The following is a 22304-nucleotide window of genomic DNA, read 5'->3' as shown; positions in this document are numbered from 1 at the left end:
CATTTGACACAATATTCTGCTCTGGCATTTTTGACATACTGAACAGGTTAGGTCTAAACCCTTATGTTACCTGGTGGATAGACAGCTGGCTCATGTGTTCTCTTGCACTGTGTGGTAATTGTTACGTTTGATTTAAGAGTAATGGAATCAAATATACTACCCACCTTAGAAGAAGTGATGTCTGAGGATCATTGCCTCAGAACTGGCAATACTGGCTTTACTGAGAATACTAATGTTGGCATATCAATGTTTTTAAAAATATGTGTAGGAATTTTGGGTTGCATTATTGGTGAAACCTCTTCAAGCTCTTTATATGAATTTGCAAGGTCAATCAGGTGTCAAAGCAAAATGAATGGTAAGAAAGGCAGCTTAACTATATAACAGTATCTTGGTGTACTTTCATACTTCACAATTAGGGAAAAAACACAAAATTACTGTCTGAAAGGTGATGCTGGAACAGTGAATGCAGTGTTCTCACAAACTGTATTTGTCACTAGAAAGATGTATACATAGAGATAAGGAAACTGATGTACTGTTTTAAGGGTCTACATTACATTGCTGAATGCACTAAACATCGAACACCTCTTCGTTGAACCCTATTTGTTGAGTCTTCATCTGACGGATGATTGTTTCAGTGAAACTTTTTCTCATGGTAAATAACAAGTTGGCCAACCTACTGACCTCAACAAAAACAGCATTATTTAAAATACACCCTTGTGGGGGGCTGCACCCCCCCACACCATAACTAAATATGCCAACTCTGAGATTGCACTACAGTGGGGAAAAGGGCAAATTCCTGATAATGGCCCACTGGTTACTTACCATGAAAAAAAGTTCACTGAAATGATCATTTGACAGATGAAGACTTCGACAAATAGGGTTCAGTGAAGAGGTGTTCGACATTTAGCACATTCGACAATATGATATAGACCCACTGTTTCAAAGGGCTATTCCTAAATGGCACATTGAGGAGGGTTATTTTCAAATCCTTGAATAAACAGATAAAACACTTTGATCTTGTGACTTTCAAAGAATCCTAGAGTTTAATAATCCTTTCCCAATGTACCTGGTACAGTTTGTTGGTCATTACAGATATCTGATGAAATTGCATGACCATCAGTATACTGGAAGACAAAGACACATGTCTTAGAAACATTGGTTACTGATTGGATATGCTCACAACTGTAGAATGCTCCATTTACTCCATATGCAGTTACATAGCTACCAACTGCTAGTTAAATACCTACATTCAAAAATGCATATCTGAATTCCATATTCAGAAACTAAACAAATCCCAAACAAAGCCTGCATACAGACAAACACAAAGATGACAAAGGCACTCACATATACAAAACAACAATTACAAACAATGCACTATTATGTGCGGCAGAGTTTGAACCCCCTCTCTCTGTCTTGAGGCTTCACTTGTAACTCCCCCAAATCTCCCAAATATTAATATTCTAACACTAAAGTTTTTGCAGTATGACCAAGTTCATCACATCACATACTGCGGTGGTGGTGCTGCAGTAGCGTTGTCGCCTCACAGTAAGACGTTGTCTTGTTCGATTCTCAGCTAGAGCGTCTTCTGTAGGGAGACATGCGTGAATGGGCGTACCTTCGTTGAAGGTTGTGCATCAGGGCTGGCAACTCGGCATGTAAAAATCTACTGCCAATCATTAGTGGACCGGAGTTCCGCTGTGGCGACCCCTAACCAGGAAAAGCCGAAAGATACAACAACAACCAAGTTCATCACATGGTCAACTGTACTACTGTACTCGGACATCAAATGTTATTCATTCTTTACTCTGCCCATTCTTTTCTGTGTTGGAAGCATAGAAATAACATATTGCTTCTGTCACATGCTGTGATAAGCCAAGTATGCAAATGAATAAAAGATCAGTTTGATACGTCATCGAAAAGAACAATAAAAAGTACTACATCATGAATATTAATGTGATTATGTAAATGCAATTTTATGAATTACAAAGGAGTGTCTTGTAATGAATAAGGGATTTGCATAACAACAGACAAATTAAAACTATATGCTGTATTTTAAAATTCCAGAATTTGTTTCTTAGTTTTAATACTGTAATAATTCACTCTCTGTTCAGTTCAGCTCAATTCGTCAGAGCTGCTGTTTGTCTGTTTACTTTGCCCGAGAGTTACAAGGAATCTGTTGGATCTAAAGCTATCTGCTGTTAAAAGAATGAAATAAGTATCATTCTGGACTTCTGCTGGTTATTTTGACTGTATTTCATAAGAATTAAGCTGTTTAAGCATCAATTGTTACATTTCTCACAGTAAGTAGAGTTTTAAGGCTGAACTGTCTCCATTGCTGCTGTAGTACTTAACTACATTGTGTTTGCTGACACCAGTGTCTACATTGTGTGGTTTTCCTGCACTTAAACTCTGAAACCAGCATTTTTGCATTAACAGGGTTTTCTGATGGCACTCTTGTGGCAGAAGTGTGCTGTAGCAAACCTATCTGAGTTGGGGGCTATTGTCTGAAAGTTTGGTGAGTGTTTTCTTGATTGGTCTGTAGGCCTTGCTGGTGTTGTAAAACTTGTGTTTTTGTTGCTATATAAGTTCACTGTTTGTGTGGGTTTGTGCTCAATTCCTCAGAACTGCTCTTAGTTTAGTTACTTTGCCTGAGAGTTAACAAAGAATCTGCTGCATCTAAAGCCAGCCGCTGCTAAAATAACAAAAATACAATTTTACACTTCTGCTGATTATTTTTACTGTACTTCATAAGAATCCTATATTAATTTTTACATTTCTCACAATTTAGTCAAGTTTTAAAATGGAACTGTTTCCACTGCTGCTGTAGTACTTAATTACATTGTATCTGCTAGTTTTACTGGACAGTAGTATCTAGATTGTATGGTTTCCATGCGCTTGAGCTCTAAAACCAGCATTTTTACATTGAAGATTTTCTGACTGTAATCTTGTGGTAGAAGTGTGCTGTAGCAAACCTCTCTGAGTTGTGGACCTGCTGGTTAAAAGCTTATTGCATGTTTTCCTGATTGGTCTGTAGACCTTGTTGTTGTAAAACTTGATTTTCTGATTCTATGTAAGTCCAGTGTTTACTCTAGGCTGCTGTCCATGCAGTGGTAGTTAGCAGTGCCCTGTATAGATGCAAACACTTTTGAAGTTAACATTTCCCTTAGAATAACTATCTCTGCCACTTTCCCAGTCCTGCTGCTACTCTAGGAGTATCTGCGTTTTTGGCAGAGCAACATCGCCTAGTTGGAGTATTGCAGTTCACACTGAGTATCGCACCCATTCTTCATCCATGTGCTATTATCCCAGTCCAGTTAAATCTCCACCCTGTACTCCCTGGTTAAACCCATAGTAAAAAAACTTGAAACCATTGACAGGCACTTTTCTCTGCTGCCAGCCTGGTTGGCATAGGCATCCTAAGGCAATGTAGCAATTGTCTCATGTATACTGACAACCTCTTACTTCTGAAATAAACAAGCATAGTATGTGACAGATGTAGTTACACTATGAAAATTGAGACTCTCACATACAGACAAATCAAATGACAAACAGGTTGTCAGCAAACAAACATCATTTCCCTCACTAAATAAAGTCTTGACACAGAAACTCAAATATGTGGAGGTACTCACAAGTAACTTATGAAAACTTTATAAGCCTCTCATACGCTACCATCAGAATCAAGTCAACACCAACCACTACATATAAAAATACACATCACAGTGTCTCTACAAGCAAGCTCCTAAGGTGAAACACCACACATTTAAGCATCTTGGTCATAGGTGACTGTATCATGAGACACAAGGATGTCACCCTGACCAAGCTGGATAAAGAGAGGGTTACAGTCAGTTGCTTGTCAGGGGCAGGATTTGCCAGATCAAGCAGGCAGTCAGGTCACTCAGTAGTGCCAGTATGATGCAGTCATAGTCCATGTGAGTATGAATGAATGGAGACATACCTCCCTGGACAGTATGAAAAGAGACATGGTGGACCTCTCTGAATATATGTTGCGGGCTGGTATGAGCCTTGCATTGAGCAGCATTCTACCACAATACAAACATAAAATGACTGACTTCAAAATTGGCTTAGCTACTGATGTCATTTCAATGGGATCCAGTATTTGTCAGTCTGAGAAGACATGATCGACAGACCACACTGCTTTTCCAGAGAGGGTCTGCACCTGTCAGCACTAGGCTTTTGAATACTGACCAAGGCATTAGCCCCCCAATAGTGCCTTTTTAGGGAGTGCCAAACTGAAAGACATATGAGCAACAAGTTCTTCTAATGCCAAGCTGAAGTTACTACTGCTCAGTGCTAGGATTCTACAAAAGAAACTGCACTCCCTGAAAGCTCTCCTCACCCTGGAGAATGCTGATGCCTGTGCAGTTACTGAGATATGATACAAGGCTGTGGAAAGCACCCCAGCAGTGTGAGGCTATAGTGCTTATCACACATTTAGATGACCCTCTGAAAAGGACAAAAAAAACAAAAGAAGGAGGTGTTTTCATTTACATAAAAACCAATCACAGCTCTAGATTGGTCAAGCAGTATGACTTGCTTGAGCTACTCTATGTCCAAATGATCAGAGGCAAAGTCCCCCTCCATATCATCACTAGCTACAGGTCCCCAGCCATGAACCATGAAAACCACTCCACATACTTGAAGTTAATAGAATTGTTTACCATTCAGCCTAACACATTAGTCATGGGTGATTTTAACTACCCCTCCATAAACTGGGATACATACATGACCACTAATATGCAGACTCATAAATTCCTGGACTTTGTTAATTCAAATGCTCTGGAACAGCTGGTCTAAACTCCCACTTGGGGAGCCAATATCCTTGAAATCATCCTCTTTGATAAGATCAGATCATAAATCAGTTTCCTTTAAATTAAATGCAATGGTAGAACTCCCATCAAACCCTAAAACCCTAAATAATTACTCCAGGGCAAATTACCTTCTATTAAGTGATAGCAGAGGTAATTTTAAAGCTCCCTCTAACCCCAAAAACACAGATGCCTATGCAGAAGTATGCACAAATGCCCTGTACAACCACGTAAACAACTGCATGCAAACGGCAGCACCTGACCGAGCTAAACCCAGGTCTAGGCAGGAAAACAAGTCACCCTGGTGGACCCCTGGTATAAACAAACTATAAAACAGAAGGAAGAAATTCCTGTCTAGAAGTAAGTAGGAGGGTGCACGAAAGAGTAAAAAATCTCCTCAGTCTCACAGACAAATCAGGGAACTAGTCAAGCCTTCAAAGGCTAAATACAAGATTAAAATAGCCTCCCAAGCAGAGGCTAACCACAAGTCATTTTTTAATTATGTCTGAAAACTTAAGGGAGACACTCAACAATGTGCTGAGTTGGCTGTAGATGGCACTACATATACTCAGTCAGAAGAAATATCAAATCTGCTGGTTGATAAATTCAGCTCATATTTCACCCCTCATCAACACAAGTCACTCCCCATGAAATACCCCTAAAATTGCTTTGCCTGTTATCACAAAAGAACAGGTCATCACTGCACTCTCTGAAGCTAGAAACACGGCATTAATGGCCGTGATGGAATGACAAGATGCCTATTAAATAGCTTGAAACATGACCTATCAGACCCAATCAGATGTCTATTTAACCACAGTCTCCAGACAGGCTTTGTCTCAGTAGAGGGGAGGACAGCAACACTCATCCCCCTGCACAAGACGGGACCATCAACGGACCCAGGAAACTACTGACCCATAAGTCTGACTAGCTTCATATGGAAGATTATGGTAAGCATAATCACGGACCTGGTTAATAATGACCTAGGAAATCTCCAGACTCTGGACCCATCCCAGTTCGGCTTCATCACGAGCAGGTCCTGCCTGCTGAATATGGTGGACTTCTTTGAGAAGGTCAACAAGGCCATGGATGAGGATAAGGCAGTGCATATCATCTAACTTGACTTGGCCATGGCATTTGATACAATGCCACACTCTGGTATTATAGATAAACTCACGAAATGGGGCATAAACCTCTACACTCACACCAAAGATCTAAACCTGATGTCTGACATGAACAGATCATGCTGGAGGGGCAGATATGTGCCCCTGAGGTTACCCCACCCCTCTGGAATAGACTTCCTATTCATGTGTAGCAGAGCTTTTAACTGACCATCTTCAAGCACAATCTAGACCAATGGATGGGAAATCGTGAATTCGCTGCTGGGGTGGTGCCCATGTTCCTTACAGGCAGAGGTAGAATGTAAAAACTGTCAAAACCCTGCTTTCTCATCCTTGTTATCTTTCCCCTAGGGATAGCAAATTGGATAAAATCTGGGTAAAATTGGGAAGGCTTTTTAGGGCTCTTGAGCCATTAGCCTAGTAATCTCCTATGAACCTGATGAAAAATCCAAATGAAACCTATATTAAAAAGCTGCCACGGAAACAACAATAGTAGAGAACATTACAGCTATCTCATTATGATGTTTTTATACAGATGAATGGTGTATTCAGCCAACAACAAAAATGCACATAATCTAGAGCTGCATTAGTTCAACTAACCAAAGGCAGACCAGTGAAAACAATTTATTTTGTCAAAAGCAAAATAGTACATGTTGCTTTCCCATGTTTTCTGTGAAGCATACAAAAACAGTATGACTTGACTCTCATATGATGATGGTCTTTATGTTGCTGAATAACATATTCATTCAGTCAAATAAAGTGTAGCATCACAGGCTAGTAAAATACAACATCTGGAGGTAGTACTAATGCTACCACCCAGATAGTCACTCATCAGGAAGCAACATACAGCATTATGGTCTTGATGCTTTGGCAAGCATTGCTCTTCAATGCCTAATGAGAAGCAATAGCTAAATATATTTAGTGTAGTCTTGTACATCATTATAGTTACATATTAAATCTATTAAGAATGTTAAGCAAACTGCCATCTAATTAAATCAACATCCTGACAATTAAAATGCAATCTAAATGCAATGTGATCAGTGAATTGCTAGAATGTGAAACTTGCCATCAAAGGCAGCCACTGTTTGCAGGGATGTAGCAATGCTTTTGAGATTACAATGTTATATTCTTTTGCTATAATGTGAGGTTATTGTCCAGCATTGTGATGGTAGGCTTGTAGTGTTTGTTTCACTACAATACCTGCGCCATGTACACAGGCTTCATGTCCAGTCAATCTGCCACTGAACATAAATGTAAACGAGCACTAAAATCAAGGTGCAGCAACATGCTTATTTTCAGGGGGCTAAGGTCAGTCTCAGATTTCTTGGGTGCAGCTGGGGAATCACTACCCAGGATGACATGATCAATAACCACAGGTGTTTTTTGCACTATGGCTATTTATTTAGCTAACAAAGTTAAACAACTGAATCAAAGCAAAGGCTATAGGCTATACTTAACAGGCAGGATGTAACACTTAGTCTGAGAAACTACCTTAACAGAAAACAGAGTTTAGTAGCTGCCTACCCTTAGCTTTGCAGGCACGCCGTGTGGTGGGATCATGCTCCTCATGATGATGTTTGCACCGGCATCTAGCTCTCCATGTTGATTCATCAAAGCCAGGTCTCTTTCTGTGCCAGAACTCTCCAACTTCTTCTGGCCGAGCTGGAATGAACTCAAAAGCTTTGCATCTGCAGGATGTCATGCAGCATGGAACTCTTACACTCTGACCTGAAAAATACATACAGTGAGGTAGCACTGTCTGCTTACACTGTATTACAGTTTACAGAAATAAATTATCAGAATAGAAAGTATGGTGTATTAGTGTTTTTACAATAAGTTAGCAGAATTATTTTATGCTACAAAAAATATAAGGCTCTTTGGAAGAAACTGAACTGCATAGTTCTCTTTTTTTCCTGCACACTTTTTACATCTGCTCTTGCCAGACATTAAATCTTCCATTTTTGGTCTTGAAATTATTCATTCATTCCATAGTTGTAGACACCTGTCCATTTCAATAGGGTGACAGCAAGGGTCTCCCATTCAAGCAGTCATAAGGGTTGCTTGTGTCTTTACTGGCATCTCAACAATGAGGTCATTTTTGCATACTGGCCAAATCTCATGTCTTGATGGGGAATGTGCAACTCACATTACTGCAGGAGACACAGTGTCTTATGCTATGCAGGTAAGGCTACCAGTTATCAGCAGCTCTGAACTCCACATGCCTGCCCCTGGTCTCAGGCTCCCTCCTTCCTATATAGGACTGCTGCCAACTCTTGACCAGCTCTGCCACTCTATCCACCAGGATGGGCATGCTTTTTCTCTTGGATAGTGCCAACAAGATCTCAATCCACTAATCATACTCAGGTCACCTAGAATGTATTCAGAGCCTTAACTCTCTGCACCAATGGAGATGGCCTTACATGTCCTCCTTTTCTGACAGGTATGTGCTATAAATTAAGAGTCACTGTCACCATGGGAGCACTACATATACTGAATTCTTTAGTTAGTACTTTAAAAAGTATATAGTGAGTGAAGTTTAAGGACATCTATAAGCTACATTAGAAATCAATGAAAAATATTCCCGCAGCAAGATATTTTACTGATAATCCAATAGCAACACTAAGAAATTTTAAAATTAACTTTAGGTATGTACTATTGGTGCTTTAATAATAAGAACAAAAGTATTATCTATAATACATTATAATGAAAAGCAAAGCATTTGAAGTTGAAATTCGGTTCCCTAATCACTTCAGAGTTATAGGAAACATACTTTCACAACCTTGTCCCTTTCAATTCTGTAACAGCATCTGAAAAACAGAATGTAAGGAAACTCACCATAATACATACATGTGTAACTTCCTGCTTTTATTGCACTTATTTGCTTTACCCACCATTTTCGAACCTCTTTACTGTTGTGATAGTGATTTCAGCACACAATACATAGATGTCTTACATGACACAGCTGTTTTTTCAAGTATGCTTCACTAATTTATACTCCGAAAAGATTTTAATTTATTTTCATTTTGGTTAGCAGGGTAGAGCATCGATCACAGCATGACAGAATGCAGGCTTAGTCGTGGTAACATTTAAAATAGTAACAACTGACGTGATACATACAACTAATGGTGGAACACAAAAGTAATACAAACTGGTTAAAAAAAAAGATCTTATGTGCAAATTTTACATCATGTTGAAGTGCCCACTTTGCAAGCAGAAAAGTGAGGAATAATAAGAAAAGAATGTGAAGTAGGATTAGCCTTAGAAACTGTTGAGGATAACTCAGATGTTTAGAGGATAAATCAAGAGATAAGTAATGGTGGTGACACCAAGTTCAGTGAGACAGAGGGACTGAGAAATGTACACATTTACTGGTAACTTGATATAGTAGTGGTGTAAATGGGGAGTCATGCAAGGAAATAACATTGTTGCACAATAGTATTTATTAAGTGATATATCCTTCTTTCTGCTATTTGCATTTGTATTGCTCAAACAGACACCGTTTGAGTTGGGGCTGAACTTAGTGTAGCTAGTACGCTTGGCAGGATAGAGAGGAACAGATTGCAACAATTTTAGAGCAAATGCAGAGAAGTTAGAATCAGAGCTATGCACTTTAGTGGAGCTCTTTTGGTGAGCAGGGGCTACTGTACACTGACTTCTGAAATTGTAGGTTGGGGTGTTAGTGATGCTTCAATGCAAGTGGAGAAGGGCCTCTTGGAGTAATTTGAAGAGTCAGGATCCCAGAAGTAGGATGAATCTGACTTGTACTGGGTCTTGGATAAAGTAAGGCAATGGTGTTCAATGTGAGAGGAATTGTTGATGAAGTGGCATATTTTATTCAATAAGGTCTGGAGCAAACTACATAGGAAAAAAATGTGAATTGTGAGAACAATCGATACAATACCCCACTTGGGCATTATAGATAAGCTCACCAGCTTAAATATAAACCTCTATGTCACTAGATGGATTGCAAACTGGCTCAAGGACAGAACCCACATGGTTAGAATTGCTGGAGCCATGTCAGACTCCAAACCAGTTACAAGTGGTGTCCCACAAGGCTCAGTCCTGGGACCTCTCTTGTTCGGTATATATTTCTCGGAGGTACAGGCCAACACGGAAGGACTGTGGCTGACCAAGTTCGCAGATAACTGCAAACTGGGCGCCATAATCGACTCTCCAGCTGACACAAGCATCCTCCAAAAGGGCCTCATAGAAACAGACAACTGGTGCCAGAGCCATGGCCTCAAGCTAAATGCCAAAAAGTGTACAGTCATCCCCTTTGGCAAAAACAAAGTGCCCACAAATTACCACATAGGTGGTAATCCATTAAGTACAGAAGAAGTAATTAGGGACCTTGGGACCCAAGTTGATAGCAATCTCTCATTTGACAACCACGTGGCCAAAGTGGTTAGAAAAACATTTTATATAGCCCACCTAATCATGAAGGGATTCACATCTAGATCAGGGGAGGTCATCGTGCCTCTTTACTCATCCCTCATCAGGCCCATAATTGAGTACAATGCCCTTTTAGGATGTACCTTACCAGACACCTGCAGCAACTGGAAAGACCCCAAAAGTACCTCACCAAGAGGATCAAAGGGCTCAAACAGATGCCATATGCTGCCCGGTTAAAGAAACTCCAGCTCTACTCAATGGCATACCGCCTGTTCAGAGGTGATCTGTGCCTGACGTATAAAGCCATGTCCAACCCGGAATTAATGGACATGCTGCACCTCAGAAAATCCAAATCCCATCGAGCTATGCACTCGAGAGACTTGAACCTCAGCACTGAAATAAATAGGACATGCTGGAGGGACAGATTCATAACCCAGAGGCTCCCTTCACTCTGGAATAAAATCCCAGTCCAGGTTAGGCAGAGTCCCTCATTGACTCTCTTCAAGAGGAATCTTGATGAGTGGATGGGAGATCATAGGTTTACCCCGGGTATCACTTCTGTGTCACTGTTAGACAGAGACACAGTATACTAACCTCGAAAAAGGGCATAGCAAAATACATTTAAAATGGGTGGCGAAAGCCTAACACATTCTGGCTAGGCTTATAAATGCCCTAGGGCAGATAGCCTAGTATGAACCTATGAACCTATAAAGGGGAGGAATGAGGTTTAAAAGAAGTCAAGACTTAAATGAGCTGTGTAATGTTTGACTGAAAATGATTGGGTGGATTATAGGTGATGTATAATGTTTGCAACTGGGAGTGTGCCAGTATGATTTGTGATGTAAAATGCTTGCAACTAGGATTGTGTCAGTGTGGTTTGTTTTCATTTATATAAATATATGATTGCTTATGTCGTAAGTGATGGTTTAATAAAGATGTTTCTTGTTTAAAATACAAGGGGCAGGAATTCAATAATTTATGCAATGTTGATTAAGTTTTATGATATATAGCAATATATGTGAAGTATAACATTTGTTAATTTGCTAATGCAGTTTGATTACTTTTGTATAAATGTAAATTTGCATAAGTCATAAGTGATAATTCAAAAAAGGTGTTTAAAAAAAATAAAAATAAGGTCTGTAATGTTGATGCATTTTTGTTAGAGGAGGTGGCAAATGAGGATAAGCCATACTCAAGTTATGTGAGCAATGAGTTGAAATTAGGTACTGACATAAGCATAGACTGAAGTCTTGCAAAATTCCTAGTTTGCACACAGTGTTCATGTGCCTTCTCTTTGCATTTCTTATGTTCCTTGTCATTTCACAATAATTGGTCAGCATCATGCCCTGAGAGAAAAATATCTTGGAATCTGGTCTTAAATATAAAGTACTCCTTAATATGTTACCTTTTAGAAAATTTTCTGAGAACCAAAGTATTAAGAGCCGTGAGCTTTGACAATCCATGTTGGGCTTAGAATAATTTGCTGAAATGAAATGTACCCCATTTGCATCAACTTTAACCATGTTTCACTTTCTGGTCTTATCAGATTTTGTAGCTAGTAGATTCCAAACAAAATAGTTATGAATAGATGTTGCAACCCCCTGTTATGGATGAATTAGCTGAGCTTTTACCCGTCCATGGTAACCATCCATTTAGACATTTATATTGCATCTTTTGCTTGATTTTTTGTTTCTTTTATAAAAATAAGCATTCACCTCAACATTCTTGATGAAACTAAAAATAAGTAAATAAAAAACACCTCTGCCTTCTCAATTGAGAAGATGCCTTTCACGTTCCATGAAATAAATGTAATAACCTACCCTTGCCCCCCTTTAATCAAGCCTTTACATGGACCTTGCTTAAGTTGTATGACTTTCCCACTAAACATTCAGAAACCAATGCTTTCCCAACAGATTACTAACTGTTTTAATCAGGGCTAGATGAAGACAAATAAAAATAAACAAACGCTGTAAGGTACCAATAAAGGCTGTCCTCCTTAGTTAAAGTACACAATTCCAAACACTCCTTGGTGATAATCCACAATGCGATAGCCAGGTTACATCCAAATAGATTTTATTAAACAAAATAAAATAAAACAGATTTAGCGCTTTCATCTCCTAATGCAGAAACTTCATCAGATTCTGATCTATTTGGAAATTGAAATTGCTGACCAGAAACTTAAAAAGAGAAAATTATTGAACTTACACCAATTAAGAATGTCCCAATGCTAAGCCATAGTCAAACAATAAATTGCGGTGCACATACAGCTAAACCAGTGAAGCTTAAGCTTTGTTGCTGGTCATTATGCAACAGCCAGACATACAATCAACAATTCACAAATTCTTTGCTACTCACCAACCCTCCTATCCCACTATGGCAACTTTACAAACATCTAAAAAAGGTACATAAAATAGTCTGTTAATGTCTATACTATTTCATGGCCATTATCCATGACCATAATGAATGGTAGATGACAGCAGACCACTATATGCAAGCCTCAGGCCATAAGAAAATAACAGCACTGCACAGCAGCGGGAGTGACAAAGAGCCACATGTGGCTGGCACCAAGCACTGGCATACATCACATGTTCAGGTCACCGTAGTGCAAAAGTCCTGGTGTGCAATGTTAAATCTGAAAATAAATGCATATCTGTTGAGTAAGTTTTTGTATATACACATGAAAGAAAATAAAACATTTTTTTGAAAATGAAACGCAAAATATAAACTGCAGCACTGCTATTTTTTTCCATTTCTGACAACTACAGTGGATATAAAAAGTGTTCACAACCCTGTTAAAATGCCAGGTTTTTGTGAAATAAAAAATGAGACCACAATAAATAATTTCAAAACTTTTCCCACCTTTAATGTGACCTATAACCTGTGCATTTCAATTAAAAGACAAACAGATCTGTTAGGGGGCAAAATATAAAAAACAAAAAAATGTACAATAAGCTGGTTGCATAAATATCTGTAATGGCTTATTGGTAAAACACTTTGTGTATGGAGTGCAGGGTCCTGGGTTTGAGCCTTGTGGAGGATGATTGGTTGGGAAATGGGAAATTCACCCCGGGGATCACTTCTGTGGCTCTGCTCGACAGGGGCACAGGAAAATAATTTTCTTGGGTGGCGAAAGCCAGGGTACATTTTTTGGCTAGGCTTGTATAGGCCCTAGGGCCGATAGCCTAGTACCTACCTATGAACCTATGAACCTAAGTGTACATGCCCTTGAACTAATACTGTGTTGAAGCACCTTTTGAGTTAATTACAGCATTCAATCTTCTTGGGTACACACCTACCAAAAGCAGGTGATATAATGCTTAAATCTCTCAGGTCTACTGTCTATTACAACAGCCTGTGTAGAAAACAATCACTCTTCATCTTTTACAAGCTCTCCCAACTCACATACAGTTTATTTACAATCTCTTTTTAAAACATCTTACTTATAAAAATTCTGATAATCTCTGGTCTTAACCACAAATTTAATTTCTTCAAATGGTTTCTGGCATTATGGCCAACAGGGTGCTGGCGGAAATTGGGCTACTGTTGGCCGAAGGAGGAGAAGAGGTGGAAGGCATGGCCGAAGGCAGGAAGAGAGGAGAAAGGCTAGGACTGTGGAAGTGAGGGTCGTAACTTTGAATGTTGGCAGCATGACTGGTATAGGGAGAGAGCTAGCTGATATGATGGGCAGAAGGAAGGTTGGTATATTCTGAGTGCAAGAGACCAGATGGAAGGGGAGTAAGGCTAGGTGTATCAAAGGTGGGTTCAAATTTTTTATCATGGTGTGGATGGGAGGAGAAATGGAGTATGAGTTATTCTGAAGGAACAGTAGTCTAAAAGTGGTTTGGAGGTGAAAAGAGTGTCAGATAGAGTGATGTTTATGAAGCTGGAAATTGATGGTGTAATGATGAATGTTGTTAGTGTATATGCTCCACAAGTTGGGTGTGCAATGGATGAGAAAGAAAATTTTTGGAGTGAATTGGATGAAGTGGTGATGACTGTACCCAAGGGTGAGAGAGTAGTGATTGGAGCAGATTTCAATGGGTTTGTTGGTAAAGGGACCAGAGGGGGTGAGGAAGTGATGGGTAGGTATGGTGTTAAACAAAGGAATGCAGAAGGTCAGATGGTAGTGGATTTTGCGAAAAGGATGGACATGGCTGTGGTGAATACGTATTTTAACAAGAGGGAGGACCATAGGGTGACATACAAGAGTGGAGGAAGATGCACACAGGTGGATTATATCTTATGTAGGAGGGCCAGTTTGAAGGAGATTGGAGACTGTAAAGTGGTGACCGGAGAGCGTGTAGTTAGGCAGCATAGGATGGTGGTTTATAGGATGACGTTGTGGTGATCAAGAAGAGGAGGAGTGTGAGGGCAGCACCAAGGATCAAATGGTGGAAATTGAAAAAGAGTAATTGTGAGGTGGAGTTCAGGGATGAGTTAAGACAGGCACTGGGTGACAGTGAAGAGTTACCAAATAGCTGGGTAACTACAGCAGAGCTAGTAAGGGGGACGGCTAGAACGGTGCTTGGTATCACATCTAGACAGAGGAAGGATGACAAGGAGACATGGAATGAGGAAGTACAGGAGAGTATACAGGCAAAGAGCTTAGCAAAGAAGAAGTGGGATTGTCAGAGAGATGAAGAAAGTAGACAGGAGTATAAGGAGATGAGGTGCATGGCAAAGAGAGAGGTGGCGAAGGCTAAGGATAAGGCATATGAAGAGTTATATGAACGGTTGGACACTAAGGAGGGAGAAAAGGACCTGTACTGATTGGCTAGACAGAGGGACCGAGCTAGGAAAGATGTGCAGCAGGTAAAGGTGATAAAGGATAATGAGGGAAACATACTCACAAACGAGGAGAGTGTGTTGAGGAGATGGTAAGAATACTGTGAGGGGTTGATGAATGAAGAGAATGAGAGGGAAAGAAGGTTGGATGATGCAGGGATAGTGAATCATGAAGTATAATGGATTAGCAAGGAGGAAGTAAGGATAGCTATAAAGAGAATGAAGAATGGAAAGGCTGTTGGCCCAGATGACATACCCGTGGAAGCATGGAGGTGTTTAGGTGAAATGGCAGTGGAGTTTTTAACCAGATTGTTTAATGAAATTTTGGAAAGTGAGAGGATGCCTGAGGAATGGAGAAAAAGTGTTTTGGTACCGATTTTTAAGAATAAGGGTGATGTGCACAGCTGTAGTAACTACAGAGGGATTAAATTGATCAGTCACAGCATGAAGTTATGGGAAAGAGTAGTGGAAGCTAGGTTAAGTAGGGACGTGATGATTAGTGATCAGCAGTATGGTTTCATGCTGGGAAAGAGCACTACAGATGCAATGTTTGCTCTGAGAGTGTTGATGGAGAAGTACAGAGAATGTCAGAAGGAGTTGCATTGTGTTTTTGTAGACTTAGAGAAAGCATATGACAGGGTGCCTAGAGAGGAGTTGTGGTATTGTATGAGGAAGTCAGGAGTGTCAGAGAAGTATGTAGGAGTGGTACTGGATATGTATAAGGGTAGTGTGACAGCAGTGAAGTTTTTTGGTGGGAGTGAAGGATGCGTTTAAAGAGGAGGTGGGATTACATCAAGGATCAGCTCTGAGCCCTTTCTTATTTGCAATAGTGATGGACAGGTTGACAGATGAGATCAGACAGGAGTCCCCGTGGACTATGATGTTTGCAGATGACATTGTGATCTGTAGTGAGAGTAGGGAACAGGTGGAGGAGACCCTGGAGAGATGGAGATATACTCTAGAGAGAAGAGGAATGAAGGTCAGCAGGACTAAGACAGAATATATGTGTGTGAATGAGAGGGAGGATAGAGGAATGGTGAGGATGCAAGGAGTAGAGGTGGCGAAGGTGGATGAGTTTAAATACTTGGGGTCAATAGTTCAGAGTAACAGTGAGTGTGGAAGAGAGGTGAAGAAGAGAGTATAGGCAGGATGGAGTGGGTGGAGAAGAGTGTCAGGAGTGATTTCTGACAGATGAGTACCTGTAAGAGTGAAATGCAAGGTCTACAAGAGGGTAGTGAGACCAGCTATGTTATATGGGTTAGAGACAGTGGCATTGACAAAAAGGCAGGAGTTTGAGCTGGATGTGGCAGAGTTAAAGATGTTAAGATTTGCACTGGGTGTGACGAGGTTGGACAGGATTAGGAATAAGTATATTAGAGGGTCAGCCCAGGTTGGAAGGTTTGGAGATAAAGCCAGAGAGGCAAGATTATGTTGGTTTGGACATGTGCTGAGGAGGGATGCTGAGTATATTGGGAAAAAGATGCTAAGGATGAAGCTGCCAGGTAACAGGAAAAGAGGAAGGCCTAAGATAAGGTTTATGGATGTGGTGAGAGAGGACATGCAGGTGGTTGCTGTGACAGAGCAAGATACAGAGGACAGGAAGAAATGGAAAGAGGTGATCCACTGTGGCGACCCCTGACGGGAACAGCCAAAAGAAGATGATGATGATGATGATGGTTTCTGGAATCATGGCAGCTTTCATTCACTAAATCCTATAGTCAAAATTAACTGTTTGGGAATAATGATGTTTTCATTAATATTACTGAACAAGCATGCTATCCTTTTTTCATATGAATCTATGGACCACTCTGCAAGGACTCATTAAACTATTAATGTTATGATGATGGGCATGGGAGTAAGCATTTTTGTCATGATCATTGCTGGGTTGTTATCTCAACCATTCGTAATGGTTGCTTGTTAAAAAGTAAATCTTTAGTCTAATAAAAATGTGCTTTAAACATCTCAGAGGTACCATTTTCTTCTTTTCTGCCTTGCATGTGTGAACCCTTTATTATTTATTTATTTATTTATTTGAGACTGATGCCAGTTCCCAGTATTCCCAATAAATGTGTTTTTAACAGTAGCACAACCATCATGTAAATGTTTATTTCTCTGCAATAAGACTTTTTATTAACATTTCAAAACAAACGTGCAATAAACATTCACTATTGTATTCAGAACTGCAGTTACTACAATGCCAGCCAAGAGTATTTAAATAATGAAGAATAAATCTACTGGTCTAATTCTGTGTAATAGTGTCATTTGTACCTTTTACTTAGCCCTTTTATTTTATGAAAAAAATATTTTATATACAGCTTATTATACACAAACAATATAGTACACAAAACCATGATGATTACATAATATTATGCAACATTTCTTTGCATAGATATTGTCCACACAATATTTTTTTACTGTAATCTGATTCAGAAAGGGTTTACGTTTGTGCCTGATAGAAACAGTGACATAGCTGACACCTTGCTTGAACTAAACAATGTTCAATAGGAAGCTAAATTTAGCTTTTTATTTTATGAACAAAGAGAAAAATAATACTAGTAACAAGACTGGATGGACATGGTAGTTTGTCAGGAACTGTATCTTTGTTCCTCCCTCCCATCCTGCTGTCACTCTGTTTGAAAGGTTGTGTGAAAAGGATATTAGGATTAACACACAAATAAGAGAAGGATTACTCATGTTACAACATAACTAAGGATGAAAGGCAGCTTCTTTATGATCTAGTGGACAACAAAGACATTGGGATTATGAAGCCCAGTAAGGGAGGGGCTTGGTAGTGATGAACATCAAAGACTACTCATGTAAAATGTTTCACCCGCTCGATAGCAGTATTGTAGGGCATCTAGGAATGAGGTTAATGTTGCCTATCACAAAATTGATTACTTATTAACTGATATGATGCGGCATTATACTATTACCCCAAACGTCTATAAGTATTTAGTAGTAGAAAAGCCTGTGATGTCTTCAATTTTTGGTATACCTAAAGTGCCTAAAAATATAAAATACCCCCCCTTTCCCCTACTTAGTGTCTGCAGAGGGATGTAAAAGACAGCCCCTGCCAGTTTGCCTTGACAAAAGACTGAAGATGTTCTATGATAACCAACCATATATCATAAAAGGCTCTTGGGGCTTTATAGTTAATTTAAATCAACAAGCATTTTCAGTTGAAGGGATCTTAGTCACCTTAGTTTTGGTAGATTTGTTTTCTGTCATCCCACATGTAAAACATTTAAATGGCTCTATGAGGTCCTTCTAGCATGAGATTATATTTCCAATGTGGATATGTACTTTGAAGGAAATTTTTTTTAACAAAAGTATAATGTGGTTATCGGGGTGGCATGTGCCCCCTGCATGACAATCTAATTATGTGGCACTGAGAACAACAATATCTCTCCTTTTTCCAACTATTTTAACATATATCAAAGATTTTTGGATGACATTTTTATTTTTAAGAATAGCTGTGAGGGGGGCACTAAGGGACTTTCTGGAATACATACATTTGCCTACTACTTTTTCAAATTTAATTACAATATGCCTCATGCAAAAATAAACTATGTAGATATAACCATCAGCAAAATATCAAAACAGGTATGCTTGTTTTGACTATTTACAGAAAACATACCTTCTCTAATTCATATCTGCATTTTTAAAGTTTTCACCCTTTGTGGCAAAAGAAAAATTTGGCTAAGGCCAGATGGTGAGGCTTGCAAGGATAATTTAAGATGATACCACATTAAAAAATGAGCTGGAAATTTTTATAGTATGTTTTTAAATAGAGGGCTCCCCTACCCACTTCTGTCAACATTAAGGGATGAAATCCTGGTAGGTAGGGGTACCAAATATAATAGTACCTGCTAACAGTGGTAACTTTATTAGAGCAATGGTACTCAAGTATTGGTCTCATACTAACATTATAAAAAATATCATGAAAGAGAACTGGAAATTTTTAATATAAAGGAATAGCTAAAATTACAGGCAACGAAAGCAGTTGGTAATACAAGCAATAGAAAGGGATTAGTGAAATGTGGCCATTTTAGTCGGTGTAAGTTCATATATAAAAGGCCAAAACTGAAGCCTAACTCATTACAAAAATGAACTAATAATGGAAAATATATGTAGCACAAAAGGAGTGGTCTACATATATTTGTGTTATTACTGTCACTATGTTGTATGTAGGTAAAATGGAGTGAACCATATATAGGTGCATGTATGAATACAGTTATGATATAGAAAATAAGAATGACAATAATGTACTTTTAGACACACACTGTTGTGCAAACAGTGCCGTACATTTTTGTTTGTTGTTCTTGAGCATGTTCCCATGGGGCATGGGAACTAAAATTAGAATACAGAGGACTGATTTGGCAGCTGTAGCTTTATGCAGGCCAATGTCCTGGGTTAAATGACAACATATTTACTAATAGTGTGTAAAAATTACATGCTGCCAAAATATGAACTTCAACAAATGAATAACTTCTACTGCATTATGTGTATTTTTATAAACCCTTACCTGTTTTTAATTGTTAAACTCTTTGGAATTAAATTTTCCATCAGAATGTCACTTTTATAATTAACATAAGAAGTGTTTTACTTGTAGTATAAACAATAGGACTTTTTATCTTTGTGAATAAGTGCACTTTAAACATAGGTAACATTTTAGTCATGTGACTACCAAATGGGTTATTTAAACCTGTGATGTCTTGTAAAATCAGTTCTGACGTAATTCTGAATTTTCAGATAAAATGATTAACTTTAATAAAGTTCTTTATTTTACTACTTTGTGGAATTCTTAAAATAGTTGGGTCATGCCTCCCCATATCTTGCCTTCCTTGATTTTAATCACTCTCCATCCACCTGCAATCTCCTCCTCTCCTCCATCCACCCTTTCAGTTAAAAGTCCCCGTCTCACAAGCTCATGCTTAACTTGACTTATTATCTTCTTAAACACTAACCAGTGTTCCTCATCTATCTAAAACATATTAATTTTTCCTTAAAATTCATAAATACCTCATCACTCAGTCACACTGTTCTCTTACCAGGTCTCTGAGTTTTAAAATTCCCTTCTTATTCCATTTTTTCAATACTCTCCTTGGTTCTTTACATTATCCCTCACCATCTAAAACCTCTATATCCCAGCCTCAATCATCACTACCTTGCACACATATCTTTTGATTACTTTGCCTATATACTTCTCAACAAATTTATTTATTTAACATTTGTTGAGTGGGAAAGTCTGATTAGGACAGTGCCTATTTTCAGAGGAGGTCTGGGAAGAAATACTCTAGACGCATGTCATTGGAATGTGGGAGGAAATCCATGAAAATTAAGGGAGAGCATGCAAACTCCATGCAAAAGGCACCCCAGCCAAGAATTGAAACAGAGAACCTCTTGCTGTGAGGTGACAACATTAACCACTGCACCACCGCTTCACCTCCTAAGCTGTCATTCTTTGCTTTTAACCCATTTCCTGTCCTTTATAATCATACCCCTTTATTCTGTGTTATTTACTGATCTTATATAAACATCCATTCTATGTTATTTACTGATCTTATATAAACATTCAGGTCTGGCATATCCCACCAACCTTTCCTGCTTTTTCCCAGTATTTATTATATCTGCTCTTCTTTACCCTCCAAATAAACTTATTACACAACTTTTGTGACTCCCTCTGCACTTATGGATGAACCCCCAGTATGTCTCACCTGATACATTACATGTGCTAGAATCATGCTGCTTACTACTGGTGTTCTTCCTTTCAATGAGTGCATCCTAGTCATTCACTTATAATCAGGGACACTGTTTTTCCATTTTCCAGGAAAGTTTTCAGTAAATCCTGAATTTAGACCTCTGAATACTGAAAAAACATGGCACTTTGTTAGAATTTGGCATTTTAGGGCAGAACACTTATTCACAATAACCACTATTTCTTTTCATGTTTACTACTTATTACTTATTGTTAACTTACTTTACTATTAGCTAGAATCTACTTTAATTTTCAATTATATATATATATATATATATATATATATATATATATATATATAAGAAATGTATAATAAAACCACAGTAATGACTAGAAAATACATTTTTAAATCACAAAGATAATTCTCAGATTTCATCTCTTGAAAATGGAATTTCTGTTTTTGTTTTCTCAGAACCATAAATCAGTGTCTCTACTGAGTAATAATTTGATATTTATTTCCTCAAGCCTTCCCAGAATGTAACTTGTACCATAGATCTTTACTCCTAAGTTCTTTTATCCCACCTGCCAATGACAAATCAATCCTATCTTTTATTCCCCTTTCTATCTGGACCATCCCTGATGTTTGGAGTGAACATAAAAGCCCAGTGCATCCATAGACTTAAATATATCTAATATCTCTAGCAAATGCCTGTCTGCAACTTCAGGCAGAATCATGTAGTTATCTGCACAATAGTAGATCTGCCTTGACTCCTGCAGATACTGTTCTCCTATTTCACCCTTACCCTTTGCAATAATCTCTCAGCTGCAATTACAAATATTTCCAGAAACAAAGTGCAGTCTTGTGTCATTCACCTTCCCCACTCATTCCTACCTGAGCATTCTCCATTCACAAGTATCCTTACTCAGGGCCTTTATAATGATTTTATACCATTTAGCCATTTCCCTCCTTAACAACCTTCTCTGTAATTTCAAACATACATCCTCAACCCACACTACAGTATTTTTTCTGTATGTCTATCAATACACCCCTGTTTTTCTCTTAACCTGTTTTATCACATATCCTACACAACTGAGAAATGTCCTCCAGTGATCCATTGATAATCTTCCTTTCACAAAGCTCATTTGATCCATCTGTATCACCTTCCTAAACAGCTTCACAAACTACCAAAACCAAATCAAAAAGTTTGACATCAGCTTTGCACAAATTAATGAGCATGTAATTTGTGTGGTCTTTCATTTCAAACTTACTCATATAAAACCATTGAGTTTGGCATTCTCGTCTGCTACCCCTTTAAATATGCATGTTAACTGCTCATTCAATTATACATCTACCCTATAAAAAAATCAATAGAGTTTCCATCTGGCCTGTTGGGATTTCCCCTTCATGTATTTAAAAGCCTCTAAAACTTCCTCACTTCAATTTTCCGTGCAATCTTTCTGTCTCCTTCTTCACCAACACAGTAC

General features: G+C 38.7%; 1 protein-coding gene across 2 annotated transcripts in view; it reads right to left on the bottom strand.

Annotated features, from left to right (window-relative positions):
- FAM221B (family with sequence similarity 221 member B) overlaps positions 1–22304 on the bottom strand; it is a 417801-nt gene that overhangs the window by 84081 nt on the left and 311416 nt on the right. Inside the window, exon 4 of one of the 2 annotated variants that reach the window (XM_044079050.1) lies at positions 7469–7672. The exons of the other annotated variant lie outside the window; for it this stretch is intronic. Coding sequence (XP_043934985.1) covers positions 7469–7672 — 204 coding nt within the window. The remainder of the gene's footprint in view (positions 1–7468; positions 7673–22304) is intronic. 2 annotated transcript variants of the gene reach the window in all.

This window comes from Protopterus annectens, chromosome 1.part1 (genome assembly GCF_019279795.1).
Source record: "Protopterus annectens isolate FY-2018-M chromosome 1.part1, PAN1.0, whole genome shotgun sequence".
NCBI classification, from domain to species: domain Eukaryota; kingdom Metazoa; phylum Chordata; order Ceratodontiformes; family Protopteridae; genus Protopterus; species Protopterus annectens.
The sequence above is the reverse complement of the archived record's forward strand: the minus strand, read 5'-3'. Positions and strand labels throughout refer to the sequence as shown.